We start from the raw sequence: 20441 nt of genomic DNA, 5'->3' as shown, positions 1-20441 counted from the left end.
AAGAGTACAACCAAATGATTACAGCATTATCCTAAAAATGGAGGAGGCAGGTGGCAGCGGGAGGAGCTAGGGAACTGCCCAATATAAAGGATCAAAACTGGCGGAGGAATAAAAATACCATAAATAGGAAAGTATACCAGTTTCATTTGAGGACCAGGATGTTGACAACTGTGCCATACAGATTACAAAATAGTTGGGAAGAGATTTTTGATGTACCGATTCCATGGTGCCTGAGTTGATATATACAGTATAACAACACAAGATTCAAGACCTTTGTTTTTCAGCTAAAGTTATTATTTAGAATTCTTGCCACAAAAAAAATATTGAATATTTGAGGCATAAAATCATCGAAGCTCTGCAGATTTTGTTGTGAGGATACAGAATCAATAGACTATTTATTTTTGTATTGCCCTCAGGTAGCCTGTTTCTGGTCTCAGGTTCAGGAATGGCTGAAAATGCATAGCATTGATCTAAAATTGACCCTAGAAATAGTACTGTTAGGAGATCTGGAGACCGGGTCAGTCAATTACTAATATACTAATACTCTTCGTAAAAGTATTTATCGTTAACTCGCAATCTGTGGATTCTATTCGATTAGATAGATTGAAACTGCATGTTAAACATCACAGCATAGTTGAAAGATATGTGTTGCGTAGAAACCCGAAGTGGGTGGCCAGCAGAGATAGATTGGATGGGCTGAGGGAAGCTGAGTTTTGGGATGTGGAATTGGAGACAAGTGGGAGTGGAGTTTCTGTGCGAGAGATAGAATGATGGTCAAAGTTTTTTTTTTAAGTAAAAATTAAACATAATAAAAAGTTTGGCTGATGCCGTGCAGGTGTTTGTACACATGCATATATACACACTCATGCAAAGAAACGCATACAAGAACACACACATACATGTAATAGTGCCAGACATGCACACAAACATATACAGTTGGCATTGCTGTTATGATTTTAGTTATCCTTGATGTTCTTTGTTTAATTTTTTGTTTTATTATTATTTATTTTTTTGCATTGTTGTTTGCTGTTTTCTTCTGTCTTTCTTTTTTCTCTTTAGTTCATTCTCTTGGTTGTTGGTCCATTGTAGGGTTCTTGGGGGTTGGGAATGGAATTAATTGTATTTTAAATTTTTCTTCAGGGGGACTGTGGGAGGGGTCTGGAATGATCGAGGGACAACTATTGGGGAACTGTGGGGGGATCTTGGGGGGTTGGGAGTCTGTTGGATGACTGGTATGATGTAGTTGTTGAGCGGCTTCACTGTAGGTACAGTGGGGCAAAAAAGTATTTAGTCAGCCACCAATTGTGCAAGTTCTCCCACTTAAAAAGATGAGAGAGGCCTGTAGTTTTCATCATAGGTACACTTCAACTATGACAGACAAAATGAGAAAAAGAAATCCAGAAAATCACATTGTAGGATTTTTTATGAATTGATTTGCAAATTATGGTGGAAAATAAGTATGTGTGGAGTACAGAGATGAGGTAGTCACTCAAAAATCCTGTTAAACACTATTATTGCACGTAAAAAGGACGTCGTGCTCACAAACACAAGTGACTGTCCTCCCTCAAGAGTCTTAGCCGGTCGCGCCACCTCAAAAGCTAGCTACACATACAGAGTTAGTCCATGCAACTTACGTGACTTGTTAAGCACATTTTTACTCCTGAACTTATTTAGGCTTGCTATAACAAAGAGGTTGAATACTTAGACTCAGGACATTTCAGCTTTTAATATTTAATTAATTTGGAAAAAATATGATTCCACTTTGACATTATGGGTTATTGTGTGTATGCCAGAGACAAAAAAAATCTAAATTTTATGCATTTTTAATTCAGACTAACACAACAACTTTTGTGAATACTTTCTGACAGCACTGAAAGTCCACGGCAGAGGTAGTGCCGACAGTGCCTTTGGAAAGTATTCAGACCCCTTGACTTTTTCCGCATTTTGTTACGTTACAGCCTTATTCTACTTTTTTTTAAATCAATCTACACACAGTACCTCATAATGACAAAGCAAAAACGGGTTTTGGGATTTTTTTGCAAATTTATAAAAATAAAATCACATTTACATACAGTGGGAGAACAAGTATTTGATACACTGCCGATTTTGCAGGTTTTCCTACTTACAAAGCATGTAGAGGTCTGTAATTTTTATCATAGGTACACTTCAACTGCGAGAGACGGAATCTAAAACAAAAATCCAGAAAATCACATTGTATGATTTTTAAGTAATTCATTTGCATTTTATTGCATGATATAAGTATTTGATACATCAGAAAAGCATAACTTAATATTTGGTACAGAGACCTTTGTTTGCAATTACAGAGATCATACGTTTCCTGTAGTTCTTGACCAGGTTTGCACACACTGCAGCAGGTATTTTGGCCCACTCCTCCATACCGACCTTCTCCAGATCCTTCAGATTTCGGGGCTGTCGCTGGGCAATATGGACTTTCAGCTCCCTACAAAGATTTTCTATTGGGTTGAGGTCTGGAGACTGGCTAGGCCACTCCAGGACCTTGAGATGCTTCTTACGGAGCCACTCCTTAGTTGCCCTGGCTGTGTGTTTCGGGTAGTTGTCATGCTGGAAGACCCAGCCACGACCCATCTTCAATGCTCATACTGAGGGAAGGAGGTTGTTGGCCAAGATCTCGCGATACATGGCCCCATCCATCCTCCCCTCAATACGGTGCAGTCGTCCTGTCCCCTTTGCAGAAAAGCATCCACAAAGACTGATGTTTCCACCTCCATGCTTCACGGTTGGGATGGTGTTCTTGGGGTTGTACTCATCCTTCTACTTCCTCCAAACATGGCGAGTGGAGTTTAGACCAAAAAGCTCTATTTTTGTCTCATCAGACCACATGACCTTCCGTGGGCACCCTGATTCTAGTTTGTGAGCTAGACAGTCTACTGCCTGGGAAAGTCTCCCACTCAGAAGTATGAGATGGGTAGGGGGACGGGGGTAGGTTGACCTCCGGTCTCCCCACTGGAAGCCCGAGGTTGGGGGGAGTGGGGGAACTATCAAATAGCGCACCTCTAACTTTGTACAGTACTAATGCAATTAGTAAAAAGTTTCACATACATATTGTTGCATTTTTTTCTGGTTTATGCAAAATCGTTCTACTACACCTGCATTGCTAGCTTGTTTGGGGTTTTAGGCTGGGTTTCTGTACAGCACTTTGTGACATCAGCTGATGTAAGAAGAGCTTTATAAATACATTTGATTGATTGATGGTTAAAAATAATAGAAAACCAGTCTGCACACCAACAAGCTGAATTTGTTTAGTCTTGAGTCTTGGTTGACAGTATTGGGGGATGGGTAATGTATTGATGCTCAAGTGTCAAATAAACATGTCTTTGTTACTTCTTTTTGATATTTATGAGTCTTATTTTTGTTTATATTTTTATATTTATATAGTTTTAAATGTTATGATTATTTCTTTGTGTTGTTCCAATGTCTGAATAAAAAATAGTAGAAAAATAGAATCGACACTGCACACAGGCATACTGCATACTGTATACACACACACACACACGCACTAGTTTGGCATGTGGTGGGTGGCCCTCTGCCCGGTGCTTGGCTCTCCTCTGCCCGGTGCTTGGCTCTCCTCTGCCCAGGCAACTTGGCTCTCCTTATATTCGCAGCCACAGTAGTGTGACAGTCTTCGGTCTTCTTCTCAACCCAAAAGCAAAAACAGACAGTCTGCCAGATACACTGTGTAATGAATTGCTTATTCTGTTTCGGGAATATGAATCGTACAAACATACTGTAAATTATAGAATGACATTTAGGCCAAAGATATCAAAACAAATATGAGTGTAATCTCCCTCAGCAGAACAGTCACTAGCAAGCAGTGCACAAAATGGGAAAAGCCTATTTTATGACTAGGCACTGCCACATCTCAAACAAAATCTCCAATAATATGACCACTCATATTTACTGACCTGTGTAATGACCTCAATATGACCACTCATATTTACTGACCTGTCTAATGACCTCAACATGACCACTCATATTTACCAACCTAATGACCACTCATATTTACTGACCTGTGAAATGACCTCAATAGGACCACTCATATTTACTGACCTGTGTAATGACCTCAATATGACCACTCATATTTACCAACCTAATGACCACTCATATTTACTGACCTGTGTAATGACCTCAATAGGACCACTCATATTTACTGACCTGTGTAATGACCTCAATATGACCACTCATATTTACTGACCTGTGTAATGACCTCAATAGGACCACTCATATTTACTGACCTGTGTAATGACCTCAATATGACCACTCATATTTACTGACCTGTCTAATGACCTCAACATGACCACTCATATTTACCAACCTAATGACCACTCATATTTACTGACCTGTCTAATGACCTCAACATGACCACTCATATTTACCAACCTAATGACCACGCATATTTACTGACCTGTGAAATGACCTCAATAGGACCACTCATATTTACTGACCTGTGTAATGACCTCAATATGACCACTCATATTTACCAACCTAATGACCACTCATATTTACTGACCTGTGTAATGACCTCAATAGGACCACTCATATTTACTGACCTGTGTAATGACCTCAATATGACCACTCATATTTACTGACCTGTGTAATGACCTCAATAGGACCACTCATATTTACTGACCTGTCTAAGGACCTCAATAGGACCACTCATATTTACTGACCTGTCTAATGACCTCAATAGGACCACTCATATTTACTGACCTGTGTAATGACCTCAATAGGACCACTCATATTTACTGACCTGTCTAATGACCTCAATAGGACCACTCATATTTACTGACCTGTGTAATGACCTCAATAGGACCACTCATATTTACTGACCTGTCTAATGACCTCAATAGGACCACTCATATTTACTGACCTGTCTAATGACCTCAATAGGACCACTCATATTTACTGACCTGTCTAATGACCTCAATAGGACCACTCATTTTACTGACCTGTCTAATGACCTCAATAGGACCACTCATTTACTGACCTGTGTAATGACCTTACCACTCATATTTACTGACCTGTCTAATGACCTCAATAGGACCACTCATATTTACTGACCTGTCTAATGACCTCAATAGGACCACTCATATTTACTGACCTGTCTAATGACCTCAATAGGACCACTCATATTTACTGACCTGTCTAATGACCTCAATAGGACCACTCATTTACTGACCTGTGTAATGAGTGAGGGATCACTGTGATCCAATGACCTCTCCTATAAGTGCACCACCACTGAACTGACAGCGTTGACCTACGCTGAGTGTACAAAACATTATGAACACCTGCTCTTTCCATGACATGGACTGACCAAGTGAATCCAGGTGAAAAGTATGATCCCTTATTGATGTCACTTGTTAAATCCACTTCAATCCATGTAGCTGTAGGGGAGGAGACAGGTTAAAGGATTTTTAAGCCTTGAGACAATTGAGACATGGATTGTGTGTGCCGTTCTGAAGGTGCCAAAGATTTAAGTGCCTTTGAACGGGATATCAACATGAGCCATCTTGTAAAGTCCATTCCAAATCAAATCAAAGTTTATTTGTCAAGTGCGCCAAATACAACAGTGACCTTACAGTGAAATCCTTACTTACAGGCTCTAACCAATAGTGCAAAAAAGGTATTGGGTGAACAATAGGTAAGTAAAGAAATAAAACAACAGTAAAAAGACAGGCTATATACAGTAGCGAGGCTATAAAAGTAGTGAGGCTACATACAGACACCGGTTAGTCAGGCTGTTTGAGGTAGTATGTACATGTAGATATGGTTAAAGTGACTATGCATATATTATGAACAGAGAGTAGCAGTAGCGTAAAAGAGGGGTTGGCGGGTGGTGGGTGGGACACAATGCAGATAGCCCGGTTAACCAATGTCCGGGAGCACTGGTTGGTCGGCCCAATTGAGGTAGTATGTACATGAATGTATAGTTAAAGTGACTATGCACATACGGTAAACAGAGAGTAGCAGCAGCGTAAAAAGAGGGGTTGGGGGAGTCACACAATGCAAATAATCTGGGTAGCCATTTGATTACATGTTCAGGAATCTTATGGCTTGGGGGTAATAACTGGTGAGAAGCCTTTTTGACCTGGACTTGGCACTCCGGTACCGCTAGTAGAGAGGTAGTAGAGAGAGTAGAGAGAACAGTCTATGACTGGGGTGGCTGAGATCTTTGACAATTTTTAGGGCCTTCCTCTGACACTGCCTGGTGTAGAGGTCCTGGATGGAAGGCAGCTTAGCCCTGGTGATGTACTGGGCAGTACGCACTACCCTCTGTAGTGCCTTGCGGTCAGAGGCCGAGCAATTGCCGTACCAGGCAGTGATGCAATCATGCTCTTGATGTTGCAGCTGTAGAACCTTTTGAGGATCTCAGGACCCATGCCAAATCGTTTTAGTCTCCTGAGGGGGAATAGGCTTTGTCGTGCCCTCTTCACGACTGTCTTGGTGTGTTTGGACCATTCTAGTTTGTTGTTGATGTGGACAAGGAACAACCTGCTCCACAACAGCCCCGTCGATGAGAATGGGTGCGTGCTCAGTCCTCCTTTTCCTGTAGTCCACAATCATCTCCTTAGTCTTGGTTACGTTGAGGGATAGGTTGTTATTCTGGCACCACCCGGCCAGGTCTCTGACCTCCTCCCTATAGGCTGTCTTGTCATTGTCGGTGATCAGGCATACCACTTTTGTGTCGTCGGCAAACTTAATGATGGTGTTGGAGTCGTGCCTGGCCATGCAGTCGTGTGTGAACAGGGAGTACAGGAGGGGACTGAGCACGCACCCCTGGGGAGCTCCAGTGTTGAGGATCAGCGTGGCAGAGCTGATGCTACCTACCCTCACCATCTGGGGGTGGCCCGTCAGGAAGTCCAGGATCCAGTTGCAGAGGTAGGTGTTTAGTCCCAGGATCCTTAGCTTAGTGATGAGCTTTGAGGGTACTATGGTGTTGAACGCTGAGCTGTAGTCAATGAATAGCATTCTCACATAAGTGTTCCTTTTGTCCAGTTGGGAAAGGCAGTGTGGAGTGCAATACAGATTGCATCATCTGTGGATCTGTTTGGGCAGTATGCAAATTGGAGTGGGTCTAGGGTTTCTGGGATAATGGTCTTGATGTGAGCCATTACCAACCTTTCAAAGCACTTCATGGCTACGGACGTGAGTGCTACGGGTCTGTAGTCATTTAGGCAGGTTGCCTTTGTGTTCTTGGGCACAGGGACTATGGTGGTCTGCTTGAAACATGTTGGTATTACAGACTCAATCAAGGACATGTTGAAAATGTCAGTGAAGACACCTGCCAGTTGGTCAGCACATGCCCGGTGCAGACGTCCTAGTAATCCGTCTGGCCCAGCAGCCTTGTGTATGTTGACCTGTTAAAAGGTCTTACTCACATCGGCTACAGAGAGCATGATCACACAGTCATCCGGAACAGCTGATGCTCTCATGTATTCCTCAGTGTTGCTTGCCTCAAAGTGAGCATAGAAGTGATTTAGCTCGTCTGGTAGGCTCGTGTCACAGTGCAGCTCGCAGCTGTGCTTCCCTTTGTAGTCTGTAATAGTTTGCAAGCCCTGACACATGAGACGGCATTGGAGCCGGTGTAGTAGGATTCAATCTTAGCCCTGTATCGACGCTTTGCCTGTTTGATGGTTCATCGCAGGATTTCTTGTAAACTTCCGGGTTAGAGTCCCGGACCTTGAATGCGGCAGCTCTACCCTTTAGCTCAGTGCGAATGTTACCTGTAATCCATGGCTTCTGGTTGGGGTATGTACGTACAGTCACTGTGGGGACGACGTACTCGATGCACTTATTGATAAAGCCAGTGACTGATGTGGTGTACTCCTCAATGCCATCGGAAGAATCCTGGAACATGTTCCAGTCTGTGAAAGCAAAACAGTCCTGTAGTTTAGCATCTGCTTCATCTGACCACTTTTTTATAGACAGAGTCACTGGTGCTTCCTGCTTTAATTTGAGCTTGTAAGCAGGAATTAGGAGGATAGAGTAGTGGTCAGATTTACCAAATGGAGGGCGAAGGAGAGCTTTGTACGCTTCTGTGTGTGTAGAGTACAGGTGATCTATAATTGTTTTCCCTCTGGTTGCACATTTAACATGTTGATGGAAATTTGGTAGAACTGATTTAAGTTTCCCTGCATTAGTCTCCGGCCACTAGGAGCACCACCTCTGGGTGAGTGGTTTCCTGTTTGCTTATTTCCTTATACAGCTGACTGAGTGCGGTCTTAGTGCCAGCATCTGTCTGTGGTGGTAAATAAACAGCCACGAAAAGTTTAGCTGAAAACTCTCTTGGCAAGTAGTGTGGCTGCAATTTATCCCAATATACTCCACTTCAGGTGAGCAAAATCTAGAGACTTCCTTAGATTTCGTGCAAAAGCTGTTGTTTACAAAAATGCACAGACCACCCCCCCTTGTCTTACCGGAGTGTGCCGTTCTATTTTGCCGGTGCAGTGTGTATCCCGCTAGCTGAATATCCATGTCGTCATTCAGCCACGATTCCCGTGAAACATGGGATATTACAGTTTTTGATGTCCCGTTGGTAGGATATTCGTGATCGTACCTTGTCTAGTTTATTCCCAGACGAACTGAGGCTGTTCTGACGGCAAAGGGGGGGTGTAACTCACAGTAGGTTGGTGGCACCTTATTTGAGGACAGGCTCATGGTAATGGCTGGAGCGGAATTAGCTGAATGGTAGCAAATACATAAAACACAGTTTCTAGGTGTTTGATGCCATTCCATTTGCTCCGTTCCAGGCATTGTTATGAGCTATCCTCCCCTCAACAGCCTCCACTGGTGCAACTCAATATTAGGAAGGTGTTCTTAATGTTTTGTATACTCAGTTTATGCTCATTGTATTATATAAAATACAGTAGATGGCCGATGGTGGTGAGTGAGATGAGTCAGTCACACTGGATTACACATTAGCCTAGCATGTTAGCGAGATCTCCCTCTTGAGCTAACCCACGCTCGCTCTCTAAAGCTAACTGTCACGATGAGCCGCTCAGCCTTTTGCGGAGTGTGTAGGTTGGGCTCTAAAACCCTCTGGATTTTGGAGTAGAACAGAGGCACATACTCCTACACACACACCCACATATACAGAACAGAGGCACAAACTCATCATCCTACTCCTAAGAGGTAAGGTATTGTGGTGTAGGTGGGAGAATGGCTGGGTTCATATTTAAGAGAGTCCTTTATTTTTTACATTAAAAAAATATATATACACAATACTAGTCAAAAGTTTGGACACACCTACTCATTCAAGGGTTTTTCTTTATTTCTACATTGTAGAATCATTTTTCCCCCCTGCAAGAGTATTTATTGACTTAAATTGGAGATAATGGTAAAAGGAAGTGCCTGTACACAGAAGCCACATTTACTACTTAAACAAAATTGAAGTGATATATATATATATACACACACACACACACACACACACACACACACACACACACACACACACACACACACACACACACACACACACGAGAGAAATTATGGCTTTACATTAAGCGCCCTTTCCAAACAGTGAAAAAAATATAACAATTCAACCAACTACATTACTCCGCTGCTCCATCCTCAGGTGTTGGTTCATACTGCAGAAGCCTCTTTCTGAGTTCTTTGTTTTCCTCCATGAGCAGATCACACTTCTGCTGTAGCTCAGATAGCCCCAAACGGAGGGCCTCGGCATCTGCTGTCTCCACACCAGCAACACCAAGGTGATGCTTTGGAAAGTTGAAAGAATTATTAGGTTTCTCTGTCTCTTCGTATAGGGCCACCAAGACATTGGGGAGTGTCAAGAACACCCGCTTTTTCAAGATACCTTCGAAATTGTCCCCACTTAGATTCAGAACCTCTGTAATAAGACATTATGCCTGGCGACCAAATATGTTGTGTTATGAAGTTAGGTAAAACTATCTACAGCTGGAAAGATTTATCATTGTAGAATAATAGTGAAGACATCAAAACTATGAAATAACATATGGAATCATGTAGTAACCAAACAAATCAAAATATATTTTATATTTGAGATTCTTCAAAATTAGCCACCCTTTGCCTTGATGGCAGTTTTGCACACTCTTGGCATTCTCTCAACCAGCTTCATGAGGTAGTCACCTTGGAATGCATTTCAATTAACAGGTGTTAAAAGTTCATTTGCTTCCCAAATTGTGTCAAGTTGGCTGGATGTCGTTTGGATGGATGACCATTCTTGATACACACAGGAAACTGTTGAGTGTGAAAAACCCAGCAGCGTTGCAGTTCTGGCACCTACTACCATACCCCAGTATGTGTGCCTTTGAGTCAACCCCTCAAAGGCACACATAAACAATCCATGTCTCAAGGCATACAAAACCTTCTTTAACCTGTCTTCTCCTCTTCATCTACACTTATTGAAGTGGATTTAACAAGATACATCAATAAGGGATCATAGCTTTCACCTGGATTCACTTGGTCAGTCTATGTCATGGAAAGAGCAGGTGTTCATAATGTTTTGTACACTCAGCGTAGGTCAACGCTGTCAGTTCGGTGGTGGTGCACTCATAGGAGAGGTCATTGGATCAGTGATCACTCACTCATTACACAGGACAGTAAATGAGTGGTCCTATTGATGTCATTTGACAGGTCAGTATATATGAGTGGTCCTATTGAGGTCATTAGACAGGTCAGTAAATATGAGTGGTCCTATTGAGGTCATTAGACAGGTCAGTATATATGAGTGGTCCTATTGAGGTCATTAGACAGGTCAGTATATATGAGTGGTCCTATTGAGGTCATTAGACAGGTCAGTAAATATAAGTGGTCACACGGAGGTCATTAGACAGGTCAGTAAATATGAGTGGTCCTATTGAGGTCATTAGACAGGTCAGTAAATATGAGTGGTCACACGGAGGTCATTAGACAGGTCAGTAAATATGAGTGGTCATGTTGAGGTCAGTTGGTCACTCACCATGACACTTGGCGCAGGGGTCTTTCTCATACTCTAGCAGCTCTGCCGACCGGCTGCGAACGCTGGTGGACCTCCGCAGTCCCCCGCCATCACGCAGGCGGGCCGCCTCCTCCTTGGCGTACACACCGAGCTCCTGTGTGTAACGCCCATACATCTGAACAAGAGGGGTGGGGAAGGAGAAAGAGAGAGATAATATTATTCATTTTCAAGTATTCAAAGGGACCCTCATTATTCTCAACCAGCTCCTGAGTCCTGTTTAATATAATACATTAATCCATGGGAGAAAGAAGGACAGAGGGGGGAGAAGAGGGGGAGGTCAAGAGAAAGTTAGAGACAGAGAGGGGAAGGAATGAGAAATAGCAGTTGCATTTCAATAGTATTAAAAAGCAGGGGTGTCCAACTCACTCCGCGGACAGCAGGGTGCCTGCAGGTTTTTGTTTTTTACTTTCAACCTAGACAACCAGGTGAGTGGAGCTCATTACTAATCAGTGAGGGTAATTCATCAATCAAGCACAAGGGAGGAGTGAAAATCCGCAGACACTTGGCCCTCCGTGAAATTAGTTTGTCACGTTGTCTAAAGGAATATCTAAAAAAAATAAAAATATGAAAGAGAGGGGACAAGAATAGGAAGCAACTTCATACTATTGAGATGGATCAAAAGAGGACAAGTATACCATTAATCAATTTCAAAATATTCAAACGTATCCATTTGATAGAAACAATTCCTAGGTGCTGATCGCTCCCTAGAGCCAAACAAGCTATCAATGAGCTGCACCTGCCAGGCCCTGACTGATTAACTACCCAGTAATGCCTTCCAGGCCCTGACTGACTAACTACCCAGGGATGGCTTCCAGGCCCTGACTGATTAACTACCCAGGGATAGCTTCCAGGCCCTGACTGATTAACTACCCAGGGATGCCTTCCAGGCCCTGACTGATTAACTACCCAGGGATGCCTTCCAGGCCCTGACTGATTAACTACCCAGGGATGCCTTCCAGGCCCTGACTGATTAACTACCCAGGGATGCCTGCCAGGCCCTGACTGATTGATGGTGACAGCTCGACTCTTAACGAGGAGGGGCGGGGGCATCTGCCAAACAAACATACTCAATCAGGTATAAAAGCCTCAGCGAGCCCTGACCAAGTCCTGTAGATATGATTGTGTAGTATAATGGCATCATCATCAGCAAGGTGTGTAGTTGTGTTGCTGGCTGTGTTTGTGCACTGCAGTAGTGCAAATACTTGGAGAATGCTACTACAGAAGCACCAGGCTCCAGTTGTTCAGCAGGCCCAGAAGGTGAGGCAGCAACCTCCAACCAGGCCAGTAACATATGACCAGCAGGCCAAGAAGCTGAAAAACCTACCCCAGTGGCCACCTCAGTGGGTTACCCAGGGACCTGATGCCACAACTCCTATTGAGAAATGCCAAGTGAAAGCGGAAGAGCGACTTACTTGTGGTGTCCCTGATCTTACTCTTGCTCAATGTGAGGCAATCAACTGCTGCTTTGATGAGTGGCGGTGCTACTATGGGAAAGCAGGTGACTGTTTTGGCTTTTCCCTTCATTTATTTTACAATTTGCATATCCTTTGTATTTGCTCCTGCCTAGCTTGTAAGACTTCCATTTATGGAGTTATATAAGTGCCAACATGTGTTGTGAATTAAATGTTCTGTTGGCTCTATCATGACTTTCTAGAGTGGCACATGAGTAATTACTCATATCCTTTCTGTGCCCACTCCTTCCTCAGTGACTGTACAGTGCACCAGAGATGGTCAGTTTGTTGTTGTGGTGGCCAGGGATGCCACTCTGCCCAACCTGGACCTTGATACCATCAGTCTGCTTGGACCGCAAGATGCACTCTGTAAGCCTGTTGGCACCACTAAAGCCTTTGCCATATACCAGTTCCCTGTCACAGCCTGTGGCACCACTCTCATGGTGGGTAAATATCTTTCTCAATGTAAATCTTGACCATCTAGTAAGTGTTTTATGAACCCAATCCATTGTTTTCAATTTAGGCCTTGGTCAATGCTGCTGGGGTTCTATTCTGCCTGGCAGTTTGAGTCCTCTCAACTGGTGTGTGTGTGTGTCCCTCAGAGTTAGTCCCAGAGTAACAGTTTAAAAGTTCTGGATTTTATGATCTAAATGAATTAACAGAATTTGATTAGTCCCATTCCAAATCCATTATTTGTCTGTTTTTAGGAATTTAATCCCATCTGATAGAAAAATAATAATCTAGAGAATGCAGGGCCCTGCATTAATTTAACCCTCCTATTCATTTCATGTTAATTGTGTTCTGTCCAAAATGACTGACACATTATAGCTGATTATAAATCTATAATGTTATCACCATTCCCTAACCAGAAACCGTGGATTGATGGCAGCATTCGTGTGAAACTGAAGGCACGAACCACTGCTTTTAATCAGGGCAAGGTGTGGTGTCTGGTAACATGACTGAATACAAACAGTGCAGCTATTCCCTCCGCAAGGCTATCAAACAAGCTAAGCGCCAGTACAGAGACAAAGTAGAATCTCAATTCAACGGCTCAGACACAAGAGGCATGTGGCAGGGTCTACAGTCAATCACGGACTACAGGAAGAAACCCAGCCCAGTCACGGACCAGGATGTCTTGCTCCCAGGCAGACTAAATAACTTTTTTGCCCGCTTTGAGGACAATACAGTGCCACTGACACGGCCTGCAACGGAAACATGCGGTCTCTCCTTCACTGCAGCCGAAGTGAGTAAGACATTTAAACGTGTTAACCCTCGCAAGGCTGCAGGCCCAGACGGCATCCCCAGCCGCGCCCTCAGAGCATGCGCAGACCAGCTGGCCGGTGTGTTTACGGACATATTCAATCAATCCCTATACCAGTCTGCTGTTCCCACATGCTTCAAGAGGGCCACCATTGTTCCTGTTCCCAAGAAAGCTAAGGTAACTGAGCTAAACGACTACCGCCCCGTAGCACTCACATCCGTCATCATGAAGTGCTTTGAGAGACTAGTCAAGGACCATATCACCTCCACCCTACCTGACACCCTTGACCCACTCCAATTTGCTTACTGCCCAAATAGGTCCACAGACGATGCAATCTCAACCACACTGCACACTGCCCTAACCCATCTGGACAAGAGGAATACCTATGTGAGAATGCTGGTCATCGACTACAGCTCGGCATTCAACACCATAGTACCCTCCAAGCTCGTCATCAAGCTCGAGACCCTGGGTCTCGACCCCGCCCTGTGCAACTGGGTACTGGACTTCCTGACGGGCCGCCCCCAGGTGGTGAGGGTAGGCAACAACATCTCCTCCCCGCTGATCCTCAACACTGGGGCCCCACAAGGGTGCGTTCTGAGCCCTCTCCAGTACTCCCTGTTCACCCACGACTGCGTGGCCATGCACGCCTCCAACTCAATCATCAAGTTTGCGGACGACACAACAGTGGTAGGCTTGATTACCAACAACGACGAGACGGCCTACAGGGAGGAGGTGAGGGCCCTCGGAGTGTGGTGTCAGGAAAATAACCTCACACTCAACGTCAACAAAACTAAGGAGATGATTGTGGACTTCAGGAAACAGCAGAGGGAACACCCCCATCCACATCGATGGAACAGTAGTGGAGAGGGTAGCAAGTTTTAAGTTCCTCGGCATACACATCACAGACAAACTGAATTGGTCCACTCACACAGACAGCATCGTGAGGAAGGCGCAGCAGCGCCTCTTCAACCTCAGGAGGCTGAAGAAATTCGGCTTGTCACCAAAAGCACTCAAACTTCTACAGATGCACAATCGAGAGCATCCTGGCGGGCTGTATCACCGCCTGGTATGGCAACTGCACCGCCCTCAACCGTAAGGCTCTCCAGAGGGTAGTGAGGTCTGCACAACGCATCACCGGGGGCAAACTACCTGCCCTCCAGGACACCTACACCACCCGATGCTACAGGAAGGCCATAAAGATCATCAAGGACATCAACCACCCGAGCCACTGCCTGTTCACCCCGCTGTCATCCAGAAGGCGAGGTCAGTACAGGTGCATCAAAGCTGGGACCGAGAGACTGAAAAACAGCTTCTATCTCAAGGCCATCAGACTGTTAAACAGCCACCACTAACATTGAGTGGCTACTGCCAACACACTGTCAATGACACTGACTCTACTCCAGCCACTTTAATCATGGGAATTGATGGGAAATGATGTAAATATATCACTAGCCACTTTAAACAATGCTACCTTATATAATGTTACTTACCCTACATTGTTCATCTCATATGCATACGTTGATACTGTACTCTATCATCGACTGCATCCTTATGCAATACATGTATCACTAGCCACTTTAACTATGCCACTTGGTTTACATATCTCATATGTATATACTGTACTCGATATCATCTACTGTATCTTGCCTATGCTGCTCTGTACCATCACTCATTCATATATCCTTATGTACATATTCTTTATCCCCTTACACTGTGTATAAGACAGTAGTTTTTTTGGAATTGTTAGTTAGATTACTTGCTCGTTATTACTGCATTGTCGGAACTAGAAGCACAAGCATTTCGCTACACTCGCATTAACATCTGCTAACCATGTGTATGTGACAAATAAAATTTGATTTGACCTGATGTGTTTTTATTCATTTAAGTTCTTGTGAACATTACAAGTTTTGAATTCTATTTGCGGCCTGTGGGCCTCATTGACTAAAAAAAAAGCATAATTTATGGATAATGTTGACTATCAAATTCTCATAGAAACAGTGCTAATTATAGACTACTTTGTCAATTTTTTTATCAAGGACATTTGTTTTGATACGGTTTCACATTTTTTAAAATAGTGGCACAAAATAACCTGTTCCAGGTTAACACTGACATGATAGTAAAAGGATGAGAACTTTACCATAATACAAAATGAATGTCTGAACACATTAACAGAATGTGAACAGTGTTTTTTTTCTTTAATCAATGGTTCCGTTGTGTGTTCTCATGCACATGTTGGACAATATGTGGTTGTTGCATGTGCCTTGCAAATATATGCACTGCATTTATGGTACATGCTGCTCGTTATGACATCTCTTGGTGCACACAGATTGCACCTCTTCCTTCTGTCTCTGGCAGCTGTAGCTCTTGCTTCTTGCCCTTGTATCTCTCACCAATCCAGCAAAGGCTGGTGTTGGTGCAAGGTATTTGCCTTTGAATGGAATAGTCTCCTCTTGAAGAATTTCCCTGCTTCCAGCCTCGTTTTAGGCCGACACAGCCTGGATGTTGAAGACCATGGGCCAACGTGCCGTCATCCTCTTAGTATGTAACCTGAGTGCAACAATCCGTGAATAAAATGAGTACATACAAGTGATACGTCATACTAACTTGAGAAATTTCTTAAGTGTTTTAATTTATCACATCTAAAACATATACATATTGAAATGAATAGAATTGACTCCATATTGTTCACAAATTCAATGAGAATTTTGCCAAACATCTCTTATTGTGCAGCTTAAACAATCTGGTAAGGGGGAAAAAGTACATGAGATTTCAAAGATGATAACATACCTTATCAAGGTTGTCAACTCCCACTTGGTTCCTGTTGTAATCCAGCACAGTGACATCCCTGTGCAATTGTCATCAGGAGCACTTTTTTTCCTTTGGGCAGTAGGGCACAAGTGTTGGTGAAGGCATATTTAGAGGAAAAACAATCCCTGTCCTTGGTAGTAAGGCGGGAGGTAACTCGGGCTTGTTCCTTCTGACTGTCCCCACATAGTCATTTTTTTTGGAGCAGCTCCTGACCAAGAGCATATGAGGGGACGAAATTGTCACATGTTGTGCCCCTGGAGACCTTCAGTCACTTCCAGGACCACCTGGTTTCCCTGGTTCCTTTCAGGAACACCATCAGCAGGTTTCCCGGCGTAAACCCTGCATCTTCCAGGCGTAACTTGTCCTGGCATCACATGCTGCCCAGATCTTTAGTCCATATTTAGATGGCTTGCTTGGCATTTTCGATCAGGAACACCACAGGTGTACAAAAGTTTTTTTTTTTAACACAATTTAATCATCAATGCCCTGTGTGGACAAAGTCATGGAACCTTATGACAATCAGATTTAAATTAATTACATTTTTCAAAGAACTTGTAAATCAGTCCAATTCAACAGGCAAAGCCTGGATGTTAGACCCATTGGCCAATGCTGAATGTTATGTTTTGTCCATTGCAGGAGGAAAGTGGCTATGTGGTCTATGAGAACAAGATGATATCTTCCTATGAAGTGGAGCTTGGACCTCGAGGCTCAATCACTAGAGACAGCCACTTTGAGTGAGTCTTCCCTCATGAAATGAAGTTCCCTTTGGCCAATTCCACTTGAGGCTTAAGTGAAATGGCCAGTACAATATTTTTAGAATTCTTTTCATACTGAATTATTTCTTAAAGGCATTTTTCTGTTAGTATCATTGATTCACAGCTTGAGTCAGAATGTACTAGCCCACCCTCAGTCTGTGGAACAACACAGTTCTGGCCTTTACATCACTGTCAACATGTTTTCTTCTAGGCTGCAGTTCCAGTGTAAGTACTCTGACACTGCGGTGGAGTTTTTGGTGGTTGAGGTGAATGCTCTTCCTCCCCCTGCTCCGGTCACTGCTACTGGACTTGTCCGAGTAGAGCTCCGACTGGCCAGCGGACAATGTTACAATAAGGGATGTGTGGAAGGTAAACTGGAGAAATGGTTTTAGAAGATAAAAAATCTTGCTGTGATAGCTTATCCCAGACCGGAAATTGCTTTGTCATACAAGGGGTGGGTGCAGGCTTTGACTAAAGCCAAACTAACACCTGATTCTACAAATCCTAGTATTAAGTTCCAGCTTTGTTGCAGCCGATGGGTTACTACTTAGGTGGAACAAATGCCTGTTCCAACAATCTGTTTAAGATGGCCAGCACTGTTCTGAAACTGCTGCACTTCAGCTTTTTCTGTGAATGCTACCCTTTGTCCACAGAAGTGGAAGCCTACAGGTCCTACTACAGTGAGGCAGACTACCCAGTTGCCAAGCTCCTGAAGGATCCAGTGTATGCAGAGGTTCACATCTTGGGGAGGACCGACTCTAACCTGGTCCTGAATCTGGACTACTGCTGGGCCACCTCCACCCCCAGCCCCCTCAGCTTGCCCAAGTGGGACCTCCTGGTTGATGGGTAACTAGAGAAACAAGATGGTTACCTTGCTACTTGATGTGTTAGATCAATGTTCAACTGGTGCTTACATGTAACCTGTAAACTAACTGCAATCTTCCAACCAGGGTTTCTGGAATTGTCCCACCTTATTCCTAACAATTATTTTCTCCAGGTGTCCGTACCAGGATGACCGTTACCTGACCAATGTAATCCCCGTGGATGGCTCCTCTGGCCTTGAGTTCCTGACCCACTACAAACGCTTCACGGTCAAGATGTTCACCTTTGTGGATGCAGACACTTTGGCCCCTTTGAAGGACAGGGTACTGTACTTTATTACAGCAGGAGTACTCTAATCAGGGTCTCATGGTCTTCTGCTGTTTTCACCCTGGTACTTGATGGATTTGCCAGGAAGTCTGCCCTAAAGGCTGAATCTGTCACTATGTTGAAAAGCAGTGCTGCTAACCTCAGAACAGTTTGACATGGCCTTGGTTTAAATGGCTAATGTAGTTGATACATTTAACGTTTGCTTTCGATCAGGTTTTCATCCACTGTAGTACAGAGGTGTGCCACCCTACTAGGACCCACTCCTGTCAACAGAGCTGCAACAGGCAAAGTAAGTATTTTTTTTGTATCTTCCAGTTGGCGTTGATGTACAACTTGCTGTTCATCATGCCTCATTTTGTAAAGGTGCCATTGACCCTGGTCATATAGGGCGATGGGCTGTATATGCCTTGGCTCCATCCCAGCATGAGAATGCAATAGCTATACCTTTGACCAGGGTTGGTGACTGTAAATGCTAATTTTGTGAATCAAGTTGGGCTTTAGGGCCTTAGTGTCAAGCCTCATGATCTCCTGTTGCTCCATTAGGGAGAGATGTGGCTGCAGTGAATTCTGTGGCTGGCGAGACCGTGGTGTCCAGTGGGGAGCTCATTCTGACCTGACCATAACTACCTTCCACCTGTCAGGCCTGAAGAAATACTTCTGATCTACTTCAGCTTGGGATGAAGGCCTCACTCTTTGACCTTGTAGCATACACACAATACATATTGTGACTTGTAATCCTTTGGCTTGTTTAATACAATGCTTGACTTTGAAATATCTGAGTTATGACTTAACTAGAGAATTCTTTCTACATTTTGAGTGGAGGCTTGTTGCTCTAAAATCTAGTTCTGGCATCCTTTCAATAACCTTGGCTGTCTGCTTTCACCAGATATCTTGACATCTACATGCCACTAGCATTTCATATAAGGGTAATTTGTCAATGCCTTCACTAATTCAGGAATAATTTCTAAGCTAATGCAAGAAATGGAAACAATTTCTGTAACCACTGACCTACAGTATGTGGAGGGTAGCTTCACATGTGCTGTGTCCTGGCATCGGCTGAGACCAAGCAAAGGGAACGCTCTACGAGCGGACTATATTTGAATAAGTGACATGTCTAACAGGGTGATTCAGTATAGCAGAGGTGGCTTGAGGGCAAGATCCTGCAGATTATAATATTAGGGGTCATGTGGAGAGGGATGTCTATGGAGAGCCTACTGTACCTGCCCTAGCATCTGGCTTTCACATATGTACCCTCCCACTGCATTTGACCACACTACCTAATCTCACATGACTGCACCTACACAGGTCATCCTTTCATCACCTATTGCCTGGTGTCTTAATGTTGACGTGTTCTATGCAACCTGTGTACAGTTCATTTGGTCAGTGCAGTCCCTTTCAGTATGTAGAGCATTATTGCATGGAACTCCCAACTCAAATGAACAGCAACCCTGGTTTCATAACCTCTCCCCTATTTGACCGTGTACTCGTATGTAGGCCACATGTGCCTTTTAAATTGATCTGTCCTTGAGCTGTTTAATGTTCTGTAATGTGAGGACCCCAGGAACAGCTGCTGCTTTAGCAACAGCTAATGGGGATCCTAATAAAACCCAATCTCTGCAACCTGTATAAACACAAGTTCATATGGTCAGTGCAGTCCCTTCATCTCTGAACCCCCCCCCGCTCTGTTCACACTACTCTCCCTTTCTAAGTAGTGAAGCCAGACTCCGTTCTCTCTACAATCCCTATCGGCTCTTCAGCTACCATCACTTAACGCGATCATTTGTCTTTACCACTTGATGGGCGTCACGATTCCTCCTGAATCCCTTTGTGCTCACTAAGGCAGGTGAGGTACAGAGGGAAGCTGGGCAGCCCTGGCTTGTCTGAAAGGGGGAGTATTTCAGTTTGTCAATGTAAACATGTTTTCCATGCCATTAAAGCCCATTGTGTTTTCCAACAGCCCATCTCATAACTTTACTACCATCCACTCCTTCTTCCCA

General features: G+C 43.8%; 2 protein-coding genes and 1 pseudogene across 2 annotated transcripts in view; 1 reads left to right on the top strand and 2 right to left on the bottom strand.

Moving 5' to 3' along the window:
- LOC112227014 (chloride channel protein 2-like) overlaps nucleotides 1–20441 on the bottom strand; it is a 132765-nt gene that overhangs the window by 53309 nt on the left and 59015 nt on the right. Inside the window, exon 2 of the mRNA XM_024391787.2 lies at nucleotides 10982–11135. Coding sequence (XP_024247555.2) covers nucleotides 10982–11135 — 154 coding nt within the window. The remainder of the gene's footprint in view (nucleotides 1–10981; nucleotides 11136–20441) is intronic.
- On the bottom strand, nucleotides 9312–9903 carry LOC112227013 (annotated as a pseudogene).
- On the top strand, nucleotides 11832–20045 carry LOC112227012 (zona pellucida sperm-binding protein 4-like). Its single transcript, XM_024391786.2, has 8 exons — nucleotides 11832–12518; nucleotides 12727–12914; nucleotides 17177–17274; nucleotides 17507–17664; nucleotides 17949–18141; nucleotides 18293–18440; nucleotides 18658–18733; nucleotides 18988–20045. The coding sequence occupies exons 1-8, from the start codon at nucleotides 12152–12154 to the stop codon at nucleotides 19059–19061; spliced, it is 1302 nt and encodes a 433-aa protein (XP_024247554.1). The 5' UTR covers nucleotides 11832–12151; the 3' UTR covers nucleotides 19062–20045.

This window comes from Oncorhynchus tshawytscha, linkage group LG28 (genome assembly GCF_018296145.1).
Source record: "Oncorhynchus tshawytscha isolate Ot180627B linkage group LG28, Otsh_v2.0, whole genome shotgun sequence".
NCBI classification, from domain to species: domain Eukaryota; kingdom Metazoa; phylum Chordata; class Actinopteri; order Salmoniformes; family Salmonidae; genus Oncorhynchus; species Oncorhynchus tshawytscha.
The sequence above is the reverse complement of the archived record's forward strand: the minus strand, read 5'-3'. Positions and strand labels throughout refer to the sequence as shown.

Coding starts and splice junctions, on each gene's coding strand:
- LOC112227012 (XM_024391786.2), top strand. CDS start 12,152: ATGGCATCATCATCAGCAAGGTGTGTAGTTGTGTTGCTGGCTGTGTTT. Junction 18,441..18,657: donor TGGCCCCTTTGAAGGACAGG/GTACTGTACTTT, acceptor GCTTTCGATCAG/GTTTTCATCCACTGTAGTAC. Junction 18,734..18,987: donor ACAGAGCTGCAACAGGCAAA/GTAAGTATTTTT, acceptor TTGCTCCATTAG/GGAGAGATGTGGCTGCAGTG.